Source organism: Oratosquilla oratoria, chromosome 2 (genome assembly GCF_046742065.1).
Source record: "Oratosquilla oratoria isolate Oo_2021 chromosome 2, ASM4674206v1, whole genome shotgun sequence".
In the NCBI taxonomy this organism is placed as follows: Eukaryota; Metazoa; Arthropoda; class Malacostraca; order Stomatopoda; family Squillidae; genus Oratosquilla; species Oratosquilla oratoria.
In genome coordinates, this window is record NC_134778.1 from 19,266,407 (window position 1) to 19,280,857 (window position 14,451).

Sequence of the window (14,451 nt, forward strand, 5' to 3'; positions counted from 1 at the left end):
TGTGTGTGTGTGTGTGTGTGTGTGTGTGTGTGTGTGTGTGTGTGTGTGTGTGTGTGTGTGTGTGTGTGTGTGTGTGTGTGTGTGTGTGTGTGTGTGTGTGTGTGTGTGTGTGTGTGTGTGTGTGTGTGTGTTAATTTAAAGCTATTCTCTTTAGCTGATGGTTTAACTCAGGAAAAAACAAGGATTCGATCAATCAAAACCCTTTTTTTTCCATAAATTGCTCATCAACTAGATATTCTCTTACTCCTCCTCCTACTCCTCCTCCTCATTATTATAATCACAATTGTAGTCATTGTTTTCACCATCATCATTGTCAAATGTCTTCATCATCGTCGTCGTCATTGTCATCGTCATCGTCATGATGACAGTTGTCACCATAGTCTTCGCCTTTTTCTTCGTGTTTGTTTTCATTTTTGTCTCTGAAATTAAATCCTTACAACTGCTGTACTGACGTTCGTTGCGTAGGAAACTGTACCCATATTAAGTCATCCAATGAAAGAATTCCCCTAAGAATAGTTCTCAGAAAAACATGAAATCAGGTATAATGAGGCATAAATTGTAGGGCAAGCAAAATGTAGCAATAACATATTTATAAAAGAACATGGGTACTGAGAAGAAAGAATAATCTCGTGGGTGTGACGTAGGTAGACATCTTGGCTCAGTGCCGACCATCGCGCTATAAAACCGTCGCTCCTTCAGGCCACCGCCAGTCCACAGATCGACGACACCGAACTCGTAAAGAAAGATACCTCGAAGAACTCATCTTTTTCACGACTACACTTACTTCATTCGGATTCATATAGTGTAACAAAGTTGTCATATAGTACCTGGTATCGTGATTTGCTGAGTGTTTTATCTAATCAAGAACTTCATCACACAAAATGCCTGTACCAAGTCAAGAAGTGATCCTTCCCATCATCCCCACGGATCTACGTTTCTTCCACGACTCCTTCTTTGAAGAGAGCCGTCGTCACTTCGAGATGGCCGTCAAGGAGATCACAGAGAAATGCGGTCTGAGCTCAAAAGATCCTGTGTCCTCCTACAGAAGTCTGCGACAGAAGGAACTCAAGACAGACAACCAGGCAGTTTCAGTCACCGATGAAGTCAACGCTAGAAAGGTAAGGAGATTCCTCCTTCATGGAATTTCTTCTTTCTTAGAGAAAAAAACTTACAATTTGGTAATGAAACCAAGCGGATAACACTCTGTATAATGTGTTATTCTTTTCATCCTGTGTAGTTTGTGTTAGACGTCAAGGACTTCAGAGACGGCGAACTGTCCGTCAAGGTCGTGGATGACAGCGTAGTTACTGAAGGGCGGATCGAGAGGAAACAGGGTGGCTCAACTTCCACTCACAGATTCCGTCAAAGATTTTCCCTTCCGAAGTCCGTGGACCTCGAGGCTGTCACGTCCACCATCTCCTCCGATGGAATCCTCACCATCACAGCTCCCAAAACGGTAAGTTGTCTTCCTATTTAGGGGGTCAGGAGGGAAATGTATATTCTTTAAGAAAATTAAACTATTCTAGATCAAGGGTATCTCTTCTTATTGGTTGTATATTATTTTCAGAAGCAGCAGCAATCAGTCACTGAGAAACAAACATCCTTTAATCAGAAGAACAGTTCTTCAGAGGTGAATGTAGTCAAGTCTTCAACCACAAATGCAGAATCTCACACAGAATCACACAAGATTAATAAATACAACACCGACAATCAGTCGACATCCAGAAAGCCTAACACGAAGCTTGATATCACGAAAGAGGTCCCAAACCATGACATGACAGGTGACACCAAGGAGCTTGGGCTTGAAACTCCACTCCCTCTAGTATTACGAGGCTCCTTCTTTGACGATTCTTTCTTCAACCACGCACACAAGGACTTCGAGGCAGCTATGGAGAGTGTCCTACGAAGCCACGATATTGAAACCTCATCAATGGAAGCAAGGAAGAAGTACAGGTCCCTCCGCAAAGACAAACTTGTAGATGAAACTCAAGCAGTTACCATGTCCGAGGACGACACATATCACAAGGTAAGTTTGTTCACAAGAAGGCACCACAATTTCAGTACACATATTCTTTTTCTTTTTCAATGAAGACAACATGTGGTAATATAAGTATTTTTAATTGATTTCCTGCAGATCGTGTTGGACGTACAAGATTTCAAGGAAGGTGACATAACGGTCAAAGGCGTGGGAAGGACTTTGGTGGTGGAAGGAAGCGTGAAAAAGACCTCGGGTGGCTCAGTGTCCTCTCACTCTTTCCGTCGACGGTTTTCTTTGCCCAGTCAGGCTCACATCAGTGATGTTACAGCAGCGCTATCTTCCGACGGGATTCTCACAATATTAGTGAAAAAGAATATCGACGCACTCAAAGAAAGTACAGTCGAAGTTTCCATTCCAATCGCTGGTAAGACTGACCATCAAGGGAACGAGGCCAACTTGTGTAGTCAGAAGAACGAAGAAAAGAAGATGTCTGATATACAAACGCATCAGAAGGATCAGCAGAATAAGCAGGAAGCTCCAAGTAAAGAAAAAACCATAGAAATCAAGCCGCAGGACACTAAAAGAGAAGTGGGGCACCTTTTGAAGGAAATTCATGGGCAGGAGCATTCACGAGTTACAAAAGAACAGGAGCAGGAAATCGAAATTTGTGAGCAATCGAAAACTACCAAATCGCAAACCTTAAGTTCTCAGCAGCAAGAAACCAAAATGCACAGTAAATCAGACAAAGAAAAGGCAACTACCTCACTTGCTTTCCAATCTGAAGTCACAACACCACTTCCCATTGAAAATCGAGGAGACTTTTTCCAGGATCCTTTTTTCAGTAACGACCGCAAGGACTTCCAGTCTGCAGTATCCACTGTCCTTCAAAGATATGGAATGAAATCCTCTATCAATGATGACTTGAAGTCCTACAAGGCTCTTCGTAAATCTATTTCCGTAGATGAAAGTCAAGCTGTACAGATCTCAAAAGAAGAAACAGAGTATAAGGTAAGCAACGAAAATGTATACACGTCACAGTTTTGAATCATTTGAAGACATCTATATCATACAAACTGAAGGAATGAAACTATATCATCCATTCATAGATATTCTATTTCAGTTGTGATTATATAATTTCATATGTTTTTCATTGATAGGTGGTTATGGATATGCGCGAGTTTGTGGAAGGGGACGTGAAGGTGAAGGCTGATGGACAGAAGCTGGTGGTCGAGGGCCACAGCGAGAAGAAGGAAAACAATTCCTCATCCAATCGAAGCTTCCGCCGTTGCTTCACCTTCCCGACCCTTGTGAATATGGAAGCCGTCACTTCGGCTCTCTCCTCCGACGGCGTCCTAACCATCACGGCACCAAAGAAGGTGGTTGTTTCCACAGTCCAAACGGAGGAATGTAACAAGGAGGAGGGGTCTCGAGTCACCACTTCTCCCAGAAAGGTGCATGATGGTCTCAGCACCATCATGACAAATACCACAAAGACAACCAGTGGATGGTCCGAGCAGAGTTCCTACCATGAGTCGTCTTTTGTTGGGAAAATCAATCAGGAATTTTCTTCAAAAACTCTCCAGTCCACTTCTACATCCTCTAACATTGTTTAATGTCAAAAGTTACCTTTCTGTTGTGGATTTTTCACATTGTGTTTGCTCATTACTAGTAGAGAATAGAGAAATTCGGACTCATACATGATTTTCCTTCCTATGAGTATATATTGAAATGATATTATTTTTTCAGATGTTATTTTTGTATACGTGAAATAGAATATATTTCCTGCACGATAAACATTTGGTTCTACCTTTATATAGATGTCATTTTCTCATGAAAGTGATTGTAAGGAAATTTAGTCGTCCCACTTGAAGAAGATATTTTCTTGGTAGATAATTAAAACAGTGGCAAAGGCGACGGCAGATAGGACTAATGAAATAATATATAGGTGGTTGGAACACATGGAAAGAAAGGGTGAAGAAAGATTAGTAAAAGAGGTGTAAAAGGCAGAGGAGGGAGTGAAGTTGAGGGGACAACCGAGGATGAGACGGACGGATAGTGTGAAAAGGGCTTTGAGCAATAGGGAAATGTTTGTAGAGCAAGGAAGGGAGAAGGCAAGAGATAGGGGCGAATGAAGAATAGCTATGTATAGATAATTCTGTGATGCAAAGATGGGAGGGAGTGGGGGATGAGGGTGAGTTGGGAGTCATTATGTGTGAACGATATTTTGACGCAGCTCGAAGGGATTTCTCCCCGTTTCCTCTTTGTGTGCACGGGGAGACGGAGAAGGCGGGTACATCACCGATTAAGTGAAGCGGCCTTGCTGTAGATATACTGTGTTTCGCTGCATTGCTTCTCATCCAGGGCAGTGGGTGGGATGCAGGAATGATCCGTCATCCACCAGGAGCTAAGATGAGATGGAAGAAAACGGCGGTGGATGGGAGTGGAATGGTCGAGAGTGAAATGAGTGGGAGTGGATATAAGCCTTTTGACTTGGCTACCTCCCATATGTCCGGGAAAGAGCTTTTGGTATGTACAGTAGATAGAGGGAATTAAAACAGTTGGGAGTTGTAAGGTTTAGGAATCTGGTTTACTTCCATTGTTAATACTCAAGACCTTTTCAGTATTTTGTATTTCTTATTTCTGCTGGCACGCGGTGGTATTTAGCTATAGGAAAATAGATACCCAAAGGACTAGTAATCAAACGTTTGATTGACTCACAATGAAAATAGATGATGAGGAGTTTATCAGGAGGAGCCTGTCTCCACCGAAAGACTTCGACTTTCACTTATAAATCTGATCGGATTGCCATCTCAAGTAGCTATCACTGTTATCCGTTGACCATGTTGAATGTAAATGCGTCAATGTAGAAATACAACAATAGTGGTGCCTTCGTGATAGAGGAACACAGACCATATCAAAGTTGCCAGGGAACAATAATGATATAGTGTTTCAAGCTATAAAAATACATGTAAGTTAACACGTTATTTTATTTTCTACGATTTTTGGAGTTAATGACATTCTTCCGTTAAGCTAACGCGTTTATGGTACAAATGAGGTATCGGTAGTAGTGACTACAGATATGTTGATAGGGTGCTGGTAGTAATCATTTTCGCAGTAGAATTACTTATCTAAGAGAAACTATGTACCGAAAGAGATAGAAAAAAAATTATGTGAATCTAAACGAAAAGGAAATTAGGTAAGTAGCAGTTCCCAAACGTGTGCGTAGCTGAAAGGGTTCTCTTGCAAATTTCAGGGCACCTGTTATTCTTTCTTAAACAATCTGTTTTTAGTTTAGAATGTTTTCTTTACCATTCTTAACTGATTCTAACGATTCAAAATAATATATTTCTATCAGTAGATTAGAAATCGAATCAATAGTTTGCCATTTTCCAAACGTGTGCATACCTGAAAGGGTGCTCCAGTTATTCTATCCTAAACAATCAGCGTATAGTTTGGAGTCATCTTTTCTTCATCTTTTCTAAATTATTCTAAAGGTCCACAATATATTTCTATCTGTAGAAAAAAAAAATTATTAGCTAGTTTGTAAACATAGGCTAGGGTATCGATAGAGTACTGATATGACGAACTGTAAACATTTTAAGCCACCTTCCGCTTGCGACAGAATTGTCTGCGTAAACAGTATTGCTTGAGACAGTATAACAGTCTTTCTGATTGGAGGAAAGGATGGAGGAGAGAAATTATTGGTGCACGGAGGTAAAGTCACGCCCTTAATAGGTGGTACTTATTTGTAACGTTCAAAGTTATTGGATGAATTAATAGTGACGTCGGAGCAGACTTGGCTTGGTGGATGTACAAGGATCCCAAGCGGGAGTCCCTTGGTGTAGCTTGAATAACCAAGTGTAAATAATTGGAAGAAAAGAAGAAAACGATATCTCCGTTTTAATTCACCCCATCAAGTAACATTACGAACTGGTTATAGAGGATCAGGTGGAAACATACTTAAGAGAAGGAAGAGGCATGGGGCCTACAGATGAAGAACATAAGTGATTAAAGTGTTAGTGACAGTGGAGCTAATAGGTCGAAACAAGAGTTTAACGGACAATTGAATCTCCAAAGCCACTATGGAACTAAGGCGCTTTTCCTTTTATAATGAATGTGGCCTAGTCAAAGCACACATGCACTTATAAGTAAGTTGAACAAATGAAAAAAAAATCAACCAACTCTCTCATCTAAGTTTCGGTGGGACGAAAGACCTCCCCCTGTCCGCCACAATGCTTAGATCAAAAGTAGCGCATTAAGACAGTTCTTCCACAGGAGTACCCCATAATTGAACTCTGTTTACCCACATCTCTCCATCAAATTATGAAATACAGGGATTGGAAAATTAGACGGCCCAAAATTCGCATGCAAACCGTTAAAAAGGTTTTTTTTTAAGGAAGATGAATAGTAGCCGTTTGTGTTGGGTAGTTCGAAAGGGATCGTCCAAATAGTTCCAAATACAGACCATGAAAAATTAGATTCTGGAAATGAAAGCCCTTTATTCTGAGAGAAAATGTATATAATTAACAAAACAAACTAATTTGTCTAGGCTGTTAAGAAAAATAAGATTTGTAGCAGTTTCACAATTAAACAGCCTTTCGGTCAGGATCAGTATTGAGATATTTTTGTAGAGTATGAAACACACTATCACATACAAGATATCAATCTACAACTCTTTTTGAAAGCAACTTAGAAAATAAAAAGTTCATTTTTCCCAAGAGAAATATTATTCTACTTTTTATAATACTATAACGCAATACGTCTGAATAAATTAAGTTAGACCATAATGCAATTTAACTCACAATAATTGTTTTGATAGCCTACCGAGCTTGCTGTAAAAATTATTTATAACAGAGGTTTTATAATTTTCCAGGAAAAATAAAATGCACATTCATGACACCGTATCCAGAAGCTGATTATATTCTCAAAATAATCGTCATTAGAATTTTTCGTTTATTTTAATTTATTGCTGAATACTGTTCGGCAGTGTTCACCATAACAACAACCTGCTATACAGGTTGCGAGTTCGCTATAGGCTATGCGTGAGACTGACGAGGACGAGCAGAGGTCGGCACCAGGCCAACAGATCTGCCTACGTCACAGCCTCAAGTTTGTTTATACTTTTTTCATACTGGGTGACCAATAGCTCTCGAAATCTCTGGAATGTGTGCACGTTGCCAATGATTCATTCCTCTTCATACATGAGATGCATGACAGATTTACATGTGTTTTCATTTTCCACCTTATATTTAATCAACTTACCTATTTATTTTCTTATAGCTTTAAATATACCTCTTTAGCTATTCATTGCTTAGTAATGCATTCAATTGAGTGTTTATTTTTTTAGTTATCTGCTTATTATCCATCCAATTATTTATTTTACAATTGTTCTTATGTTTTATATCTATTGCATTATACATATACATATATACTCATATATTAATCTATTTATTTGTTTATTTATCTATTCATCTATTTGTTTATCTACATACTTATTTAATATTTTATCTATTTATCTACCTGTTTATCAATAATCCATTTATGTATCTTGAATGTTTATTTAACTGTTAACTTATTCATTTACTTGCTTGCATGTTAGTATTTCCTTTATTCATGTATTCCTAAATATATTTCATCTCCTGACTTCAAGGTTAACCACAAAGCCCAGGGACATCTTTGCATTTTCTCTTTTGTAATGTTATTTATTTCCACGAGAACCATGTTTAAAATAAATATCTTATTTCAAAAGTACTATATGAGGGATTTTTGACGAAAATATTCGTCGTCTGCTAATCTGCATTCTAAAGCACAACATACAGCTCCATCTCTTGGTGTTAGTTACGATGACGTCACGAGTTATGTACCAACCTAAGGGCCCTGTAGGAAAACAGACAGTATTAAGCGATATTGAAACACTTTTCATCGTGTTTTGAGGGTAATCTGGAGTCTTTACATATCTCTGACAACAGCCAAGATGTGTGGATAGACGGCATAGTAATTAATTTTGAATCGGAATGTCTCTCTGAAGAAATCTTCATACTACTCCATCATTTGTGCTTACCCGTGCGCAGTTTTATTATGCAATGCTGTCTTTAGGCACTCAAAAATATAAATAATAAAATAAAATAAGGAACAGGGTAGTATATAGTGTGCCTCCCAGAAGACACAAGGTTTGTAAACTATGGTGTGTACAACGTAATACATTTTTTTTGTTTTCATCTCGGCCCAAGTGTGACATTAAAAATGTTAACTGTGACGAATTGTTACCAGTGGATAAATCTAATCATTCTTTACACACTGTATAGAAATAATGCATCGCAAATATCGTTAAGAACATACCGTTCCGTTCCAGCAAATTAATTTGTTTTCGTTTATTCCTATACTGCACGCCCTTATTTAGCCAGGTATTAATAGCGAGCACAGAAATCTGATATTAACCAGTGTACGTCTAATAAAAGAAATTACTGTTTCATATATTGTTTAATTTTGTTTCTCTGTCTGTCTGTCTATTTGTCTGTGTGCCTGCGTATGTGTGGAAGACTTGATATGAGTCTGGGCGTAACACGTCACTCAGCTGATTTCTTGTGGGCGAAGACGAAATCATGACGTCACTCACCTTATACGGGCGTTCATTTGCTCCAGTCCATGATGAGTGTGTATGACGTCACACCTGCCCTACTTCTAACTTCTGGAATAGTCCAGTAAATTCTGAAAGACAAATGTCTGCTTACAAGTATTATGAAGCACTGATTCTGGCTTCCTTAGATTGTGCTTGTTCTATGTCCAGAACATTCCCTTTTGAATCTTTCTCTTCATTTAATGAGCCAGAAAAAAAGTTGGGTTAGATCAGGGTAGGTTCCGTTTTTGTGTGTGTGTTTGTGTATGTGTGTGTGTGTGTGTGTGTGTGTGTGTGTGTGTGTGTGTGTGTGTGTGTGTGTGTGTGTGTGTGTGTGTGTGTGTGTGTGTGTGTGTGTGTGTGTGTGTGTGTGTGTGTGCTCGTGCGTGTGTGTGTGTGTGTGTGTGTGTGTGTGTGTGTGTGTGTGTGTGTGTGTGTGTGTGTGTGTGTGTGTGTGTGTGTGTGTGTGTGTGTGTGTGTGTGTGTGTGTGTGTGTGTGTGTGTGTGTGTGTGTGTGTGTGTGTGTGTGTGTGTGTGTGTGTGTGTGTGTGTGTGTGTGTGTGTGTGCGTGTGTGTATGTGTATGTGAGAAAGAGAGAGAGAGAGAGAGAGAGAGAGAGAGAGAGAGAGAGAGAGAGAGAGAGAGAGAGAGAGAGAGAGAGAGCGAGAGAATGTTAATCTAAAGCTATTCTTTTTAGATGATGGTTTAACTCAGGGAAAAAAAAGTTTCGATCAATCAAAACTTTTTTCCACAAATTGTTCATCAGCTAAATATTCTCATCATCATCATCATTACCATAATCACCATTGTAGTCATTGTTTTCACCATCATCAATGTCATTTTCTTCATCATCGTCGACATTGTCATCGTCATAATCATGGTGACATAATTCTCAGCATAGCCTTCGCCTTTTTATTCGTCTTCGTTTTTATTTTTGTCTCTGAAATTAAACCTTTACAACCGGTGTATGTTCGTTGCATAGGAAACTCTACCCATATTGGGTCATCCAATGGAGGGATTTTCCTAAATATGTAGTTCTGAGATAAACATGAACTCAGGTGATATGGGGTATAAAGTGTAGTGCAAGCAAAATATAACAATAACATATTTATACAAGAACATGGGTACTGAGAAGAAAGAATAATCTCGTGGGTGTGACGTAGGTAGACATCTTGGCTCAGTGCCGACCACCGCGCTATAAAACCGTCGCTCCTTCAGGCCACCGCCAGTCCACAGATCGACGACACCGAACTCGCAAAGAAAGAGACCTCGAAGAACATCTTTTCTTCACGACTACATTCACTTTATTCGGATTCATATAGTGTAACAGAGTTGTCATATAGTACCTGGCATCGTGATTTGCTGAGTGTTTTATCTAATCAAGAACTTCATCACACAAAATGCCTGTACCAAGTCAAGAAGTGATCCTTCCCATCATCCCCACGGATCTACGTTTCTTCCACGACTCCTTCTTCGAAGAGAGCCGTCGTCACTTCGAGATGGCCGTTAAGGAGATCACAGAGAAATGCGGCCTGAGCTCAAAAGATCCTGTGGCCTCCTACAGAAGTCTGCGACAAAAGGAACTCAAGACAGATAACCAGGCAGTTTCAGTCACCGATGAAGTCAACGCCAGAAAGGTAAGGAGATTCCTCCTTGATGGAATTTCTTCTTTCTTAGAAAAAAAAACTTACAATTTGGTATTGAAACCAAGCGGATAACACTCTGTATAATGTGTTATTCTTTTCATCCTGTGTAGTTTGTGTTAGACGTCAAGGACTTCAGAGACGGCAAACTGTCCGTCAAGGTCGTGGATGACAGCGTAGTTACTGAAGGGCGGATCGAGAGGAAACAGGGTGGCTCAACCTCCACTCACAGATTCCGTCAAAGATTTTCCCTTCCGAAGTCCGTGGACCTCGAGGCTGTCACGTCCACCATCTCCTCCGATGGAATCCTCACCATCACAGCTCCCAAAACGGTAAGTTGTCTTCCTATTTAGGGGGTCAGGAGGGAAATGTATATTCTTTAAGAAAAGTTAAACTATTCTAGATCAAGGCTATCTTTTCTTATTGGTTGTATATTATTTTCAGAAGCAGCAGCAATCAGTCACTAAGAAACAAACATCCTTTAATCAGAAGAACAGCTCTTCAAAGGTGAATGTAGTCAAGTCTTCAACCACAAATGCAGATTCTCACACAGAATCACACAAGATTAATAAATACAACACCGACAATCAGTCGACATCCAGAAAGCCTAACACGAAGCTTGATATCACGAAAGAGGTCCCAAACCATGACATGACAGGTGACACCAAGGAGCTTGGACTTGAAACTCCACTCCCTCTAGTATTACGAGGCTCCTTCTTCGACGATTCTTTCTTCAACCACACACACAAGGACTTCGAGGCAGCTATGGAGAGTGTCCTACGAAGCCACGATATTGAAACCTCATCAATGGAAGCAAGGAAGAAGTACAGGTCCCTCCGCAAAGACAAACTTGTAGATGAAACTCAAGCAGTTACCATGTCCGAGGACGACACATATCACAAGGTAAGTTTGTTCACAAGAAGGCACCACAATTTCAGTACACATATTCTTTTTCTTTTTCAATGAAGACAACATGTGGTAATATAAGTATTTTTAATTGATTCCCTGCAGATCGTGTTGGACGTACAAGATTTCAAGGAAGGTGACGTAACGGTCAAAGGCGTGGGAAGGACTTTGGTGGTGGAAGGAAGCGTGAAGAAGACCTCGAGTGGCTCAGTGTCCTCTCACTCTTTCCGTCGACGGTTTTCTTTGCCCAGTCAGGCTCACATCAGTGATGTTACAGCAGCGCTATCTTCCGACGGGATTCTCACAATATTAGTGAAAAAGAATATCGACGCACTCAAAGAAAGTACAGTCGAAGTTTCCATTCCGATCGCTGGTAAGACTGACCATCAAGGGAACGAGGCCAACTTGTGTAGTCAGAAGAACGAAGAAAAGAAGATGTCTGATATACAAACGCATCAGAAGGATCAGCAGAATAAGCAGGAAGCTCCAAGTAAAGAAAAAACCATAGAAATCAAGCCGCAGGACACTAAAAGAGAAGTGGGGCACCTTTTGAAGGAAATTCATGGGCAGGAGCATTCACGAGTTACAAAAGAACAGGAGCAGAAAATCGAAGTTTGTGAGCAATCGAAAACTACCAAATCGCAAACCCTAAGTTCTCAGCAGCAAGAAACCAAAATGCACAGTAAATCAGACAACGAAAAGGAAACTACCTCACTTGCTTTCCAATCTGAAGTCACAACACCACTTCCCATTGAAAATCGAGGAGACTTTTTCCAGGATCCTTTTTTCAGTAACGACCGCAAGGACTTCCAGTCTGCAGTATCCACTGTCCTCCAAAGATATGGAATGAAATCCTCTATCAACGATGACTTGAAGTCCTACAAGGCTCTTCGTAAATCTATTTCCGTAGACGAAAGTCAAGCTGTACAGATCTCAAACGAAGAAACAGAGTATAAGGTAAGTAATGAAAATGTATACACGTCACACTTTTGAATCATTTGAAGACATCTATATCATACAAACTGAAGGAATGAAATCATATCATCCAATCATAGATATTCTAGTTTAGTTGTGATTATATAATTTCATATGTTTTTCATTGATAGGTGGTTATGGATATGCGCGTGTTTGTGGAAGGGGACGTGAAGGTGAAGGCTGATGGACAGAAGCTGGTGGTCGAGGGCCACAGCGAGAAGAAGGAAAACAATTCCTCATCCAATCGAAGCTTCCGCCGTTGCTTCACCTTCCCGACCCTTGTGAATATGGAAGCCGTCACTTCGGCTCTCTCCTCCGACGGCGTCCTAACCATCACGGCACCAAAGAAGGTGGTTGTTTCCACAGTCCAAACGGAGGAATGTAACAAGGAGGAGGAGTCTCGAGTCAGCACTTCTCCCAAAAATGTGCATGAGAGTCTCAGCACCATCATGAGGAATACCACAAAGACAACCAGTGGATGGTCCGAGCAGAGCTCCTACCACGAGTCATCTTTTGTTGGGAAAATCAATCAGGAATCTTCTCCAAAAACTCTCCAATCCACTTCTACATCCTCTAACATTGCTTAAAGTGAAAAGTTATCTTTCTGTTGTAGATTTTTCACATTGTGTTTGCTCATTACTAGTAGAGAATAGAGAAATTTGGACTCATACATGATTTTCCTTCCTATGAGTATATATTGAAACGATATTATTTTTTCAGATGTTATTTTTGTATACGTGAAATAAAGTATATTTCCTGCACGATAAACATTTGGTTCTACCATTATATAGATGTCATTTTCTCATGAAAGTGATTGTAAGGAAATTTAGTCGTCCCATTTGAAGAAGAAGAATAATGCTATTTTGTTGGTAGATGATTAAAACAGTGGCAAAGACAATGGCAGATATTACTGATGAAATAATATTGGGGTGGTTGGAACACATGGAAAGAATGAGTGAAGAAATGTTAGTAAAAGAGGTGTGAAAGGGAGAGGAGGGAGTGAAGTTGAGGGGACAACCTAGGATGAGACGGATGGATAGGGTGAAAGGGGATTTGAGCAATAGGGAAATGTTTGTAGACCAAGGAAGGGAGAAGGCAGGAGATAGGGGCGAATGAATAATAGCTGTGCATAGATAATTCTGTGATGCAAAGATGGGAGGGGATGGGGGATGAGGGTGAATAGGGAGTGATTATGTGTGAACGATATTTTGACGCAGCTCGAAGGGATTTCTCCCCGTTTCCTCTTTGTGTGCACGGGGAGACGGAGAAGTTGGGTGCATCACCGATTAAGTGAAGCGGCCTTGCTGTGGATGTACTGTGTTTCGCTGCATTGCTTTTCATCCAGGGCAGTGGGCGGGATACAGGAATGACCCGTCTTCCACCAGGAGCTAAGATGATAGGGAGGAAAGGGCGTTGGATGGGAGTAGAATGGTCGAGATTGAAATGAGTGGGAGTGGATACGAGCCTTTTGATTTGGCTACCTTCCATATGACCGGGAAAGAGCTTTTGGTATATACACTAGATAGATAGAGGAAATCAAAACAGTTGGGAGTTAAAAGGTTTAGGAAACTGGTTTACTTCCATTGTTAATACTCGACTGAACTTTGCAGTAGTTTTTATATTTCTTCTTCCTGTTGGCACGCGATTTTATTTAGCTATAGGAAAATCGATATCCAAAGTGCTAGTAATAAATTTTTTGATTGACTTACAATAAAAATATATGATGAGGATTTTGTCAGGAGGCACCTGTCTCCACCCAAAGACTTCGACTTTCATTTATAAATCTGATCGGATTGCCATCTCAAGTAGCTATCACTGCTACCCGTTGACCATGTTGTATGTAAATTCATCAATGTAGAAATACAACAGTAGTGGTGTCTTCGTGATAGTGGAACACAAACCATATCAAAGTTGCCAGTAATAAAAAATAATAATGTTGTTATTCAAGCTATGAGAATGCATTGAAGTTACAACGTTATTTTCTACGACTTTTGGAGTTAATGACATTTTTCCGTTAAGCTAACACGCTTATGTCACAAGTGAGGTATCGGTAGTAGTGATTACAGATCTGATGATAGGGTGCTGGCAGTAATCATTTTTACAGTAGAATTACGTTTCTAAGAGGAAACCAAATGCCAAAAAAGAGGTATAAGAAAAAAAAATGTACTTGTGTGAATCTAAACGAAAAGGAAATTAGATGACTAGCAGTTCCCAAACTTGTGCGTGTGATGTACACCTGCACCGGTATGCTATTAGGGGATCGGTAGTTGTAGGAAGGGAAGAGTTGTCTTTATGAAAATGAAAGATAGTTGTGTACAAAAGAGGGCTTCTGC

At 40.1% G+C, this 14,451-nt stretch overlaps 2 protein-coding genes across 4 annotated transcripts; both read left to right on the top strand.

Annotated features, from left to right (window-relative positions):
• Window positions 1-691: 691 nt before the first annotated feature.
• On the top strand, window positions 692-8,450 carry LOC143037464 (uncharacterized). 2 transcript variants are annotated; one of them, XM_076205720.1, is made up of 5 exons: window positions 692-1,118; window positions 1,238-1,456; window positions 1,568-2,026; window positions 2,135-2,986; window positions 3,136-8,450. In XM_076205720.1, the coding sequence occupies exons 1-5, from the start codon at window positions 882-884 to the stop codon at window positions 3,589-3,591; spliced, it is 2,223 nt and encodes a 740-aa protein (XP_076061835.1). In that variant the 5' UTR covers window positions 692-881; the 3' UTR covers window positions 3,592-8,450. The 2 variants fall into 2 exon arrangements, with proteins under 2 accessions (XP_076061835.1, XP_076061846.1); XM_076205731.1 differs by having other exon boundaries at window positions 1,571-2,026.
• Window positions 8,451-9,802: 1,352 nt separating this feature from the next.
• On the top strand, window positions 9,803-12,886 carry LOC143037452 (uncharacterized). 2 transcript variants are annotated; one of them, XM_076205699.1, is made up of 5 exons: window positions 9,803-10,231; window positions 10,351-10,569; window positions 10,682-11,140; window positions 11,249-12,100; window positions 12,250-12,886. In XM_076205699.1, exons 1-5 carry the CDS (start codon window positions 9,995-9,997, stop codon window positions 12,703-12,705), a joined length of 2,223 nt encoding a protein of 740 aa, XP_076061814.1. In that variant the 5' UTR covers window positions 9,803-9,994; the 3' UTR covers window positions 12,706-12,886. The 2 variants fall into 2 exon arrangements, with proteins under 2 accessions (XP_076061814.1, XP_076061822.1); XM_076205707.1 differs by having other exon boundaries at window positions 10,685-11,140.
• The last annotated feature ends 1,565 nt before the right edge of the window (window positions 12,887-14,451 follow it).

Excerpts from the sequence above, each read along its gene's own strand:
- LOC143037464 (XM_076205720.1), top strand. The coding sequence starts at position 882 with ATGCCTGTACCAAGTCAAGAAGTGATCCTTCCCATCATCCCCACGGAT. Across the intron at positions 1,119-1,237 it reads ATGAAGTCAACGCTAGAAAG|TTTGTGTTAGACGTCAAGGA; the intron begins GTAAGGAGATTC and ends CATCCTGTGTAG. Across the intron at positions 2,027-2,134 it reads AGGACGACACATATCACAAG|ATCGTGTTGGACGTACAAGA; the intron begins GTAAGTTTGTTC and ends GATTTCCTGCAG.
- LOC143037452 (XM_076205699.1), top strand. The coding sequence starts at position 9,995 with ATGCCTGTACCAAGTCAAGAAGTGATCCTTCCCATCATCCCCACGGAT. Across the intron at positions 10,232-10,350 it reads ATGAAGTCAACGCCAGAAAG|TTTGTGTTAGACGTCAAGGA; the intron begins GTAAGGAGATTC and ends CATCCTGTGTAG. Across the intron at positions 10,570-10,681 it reads CCATCACAGCTCCCAAAACG|AAGCAGCAGCAATCAGTCAC; the intron begins GTAAGTTGTCTT and ends TATTATTTTCAG.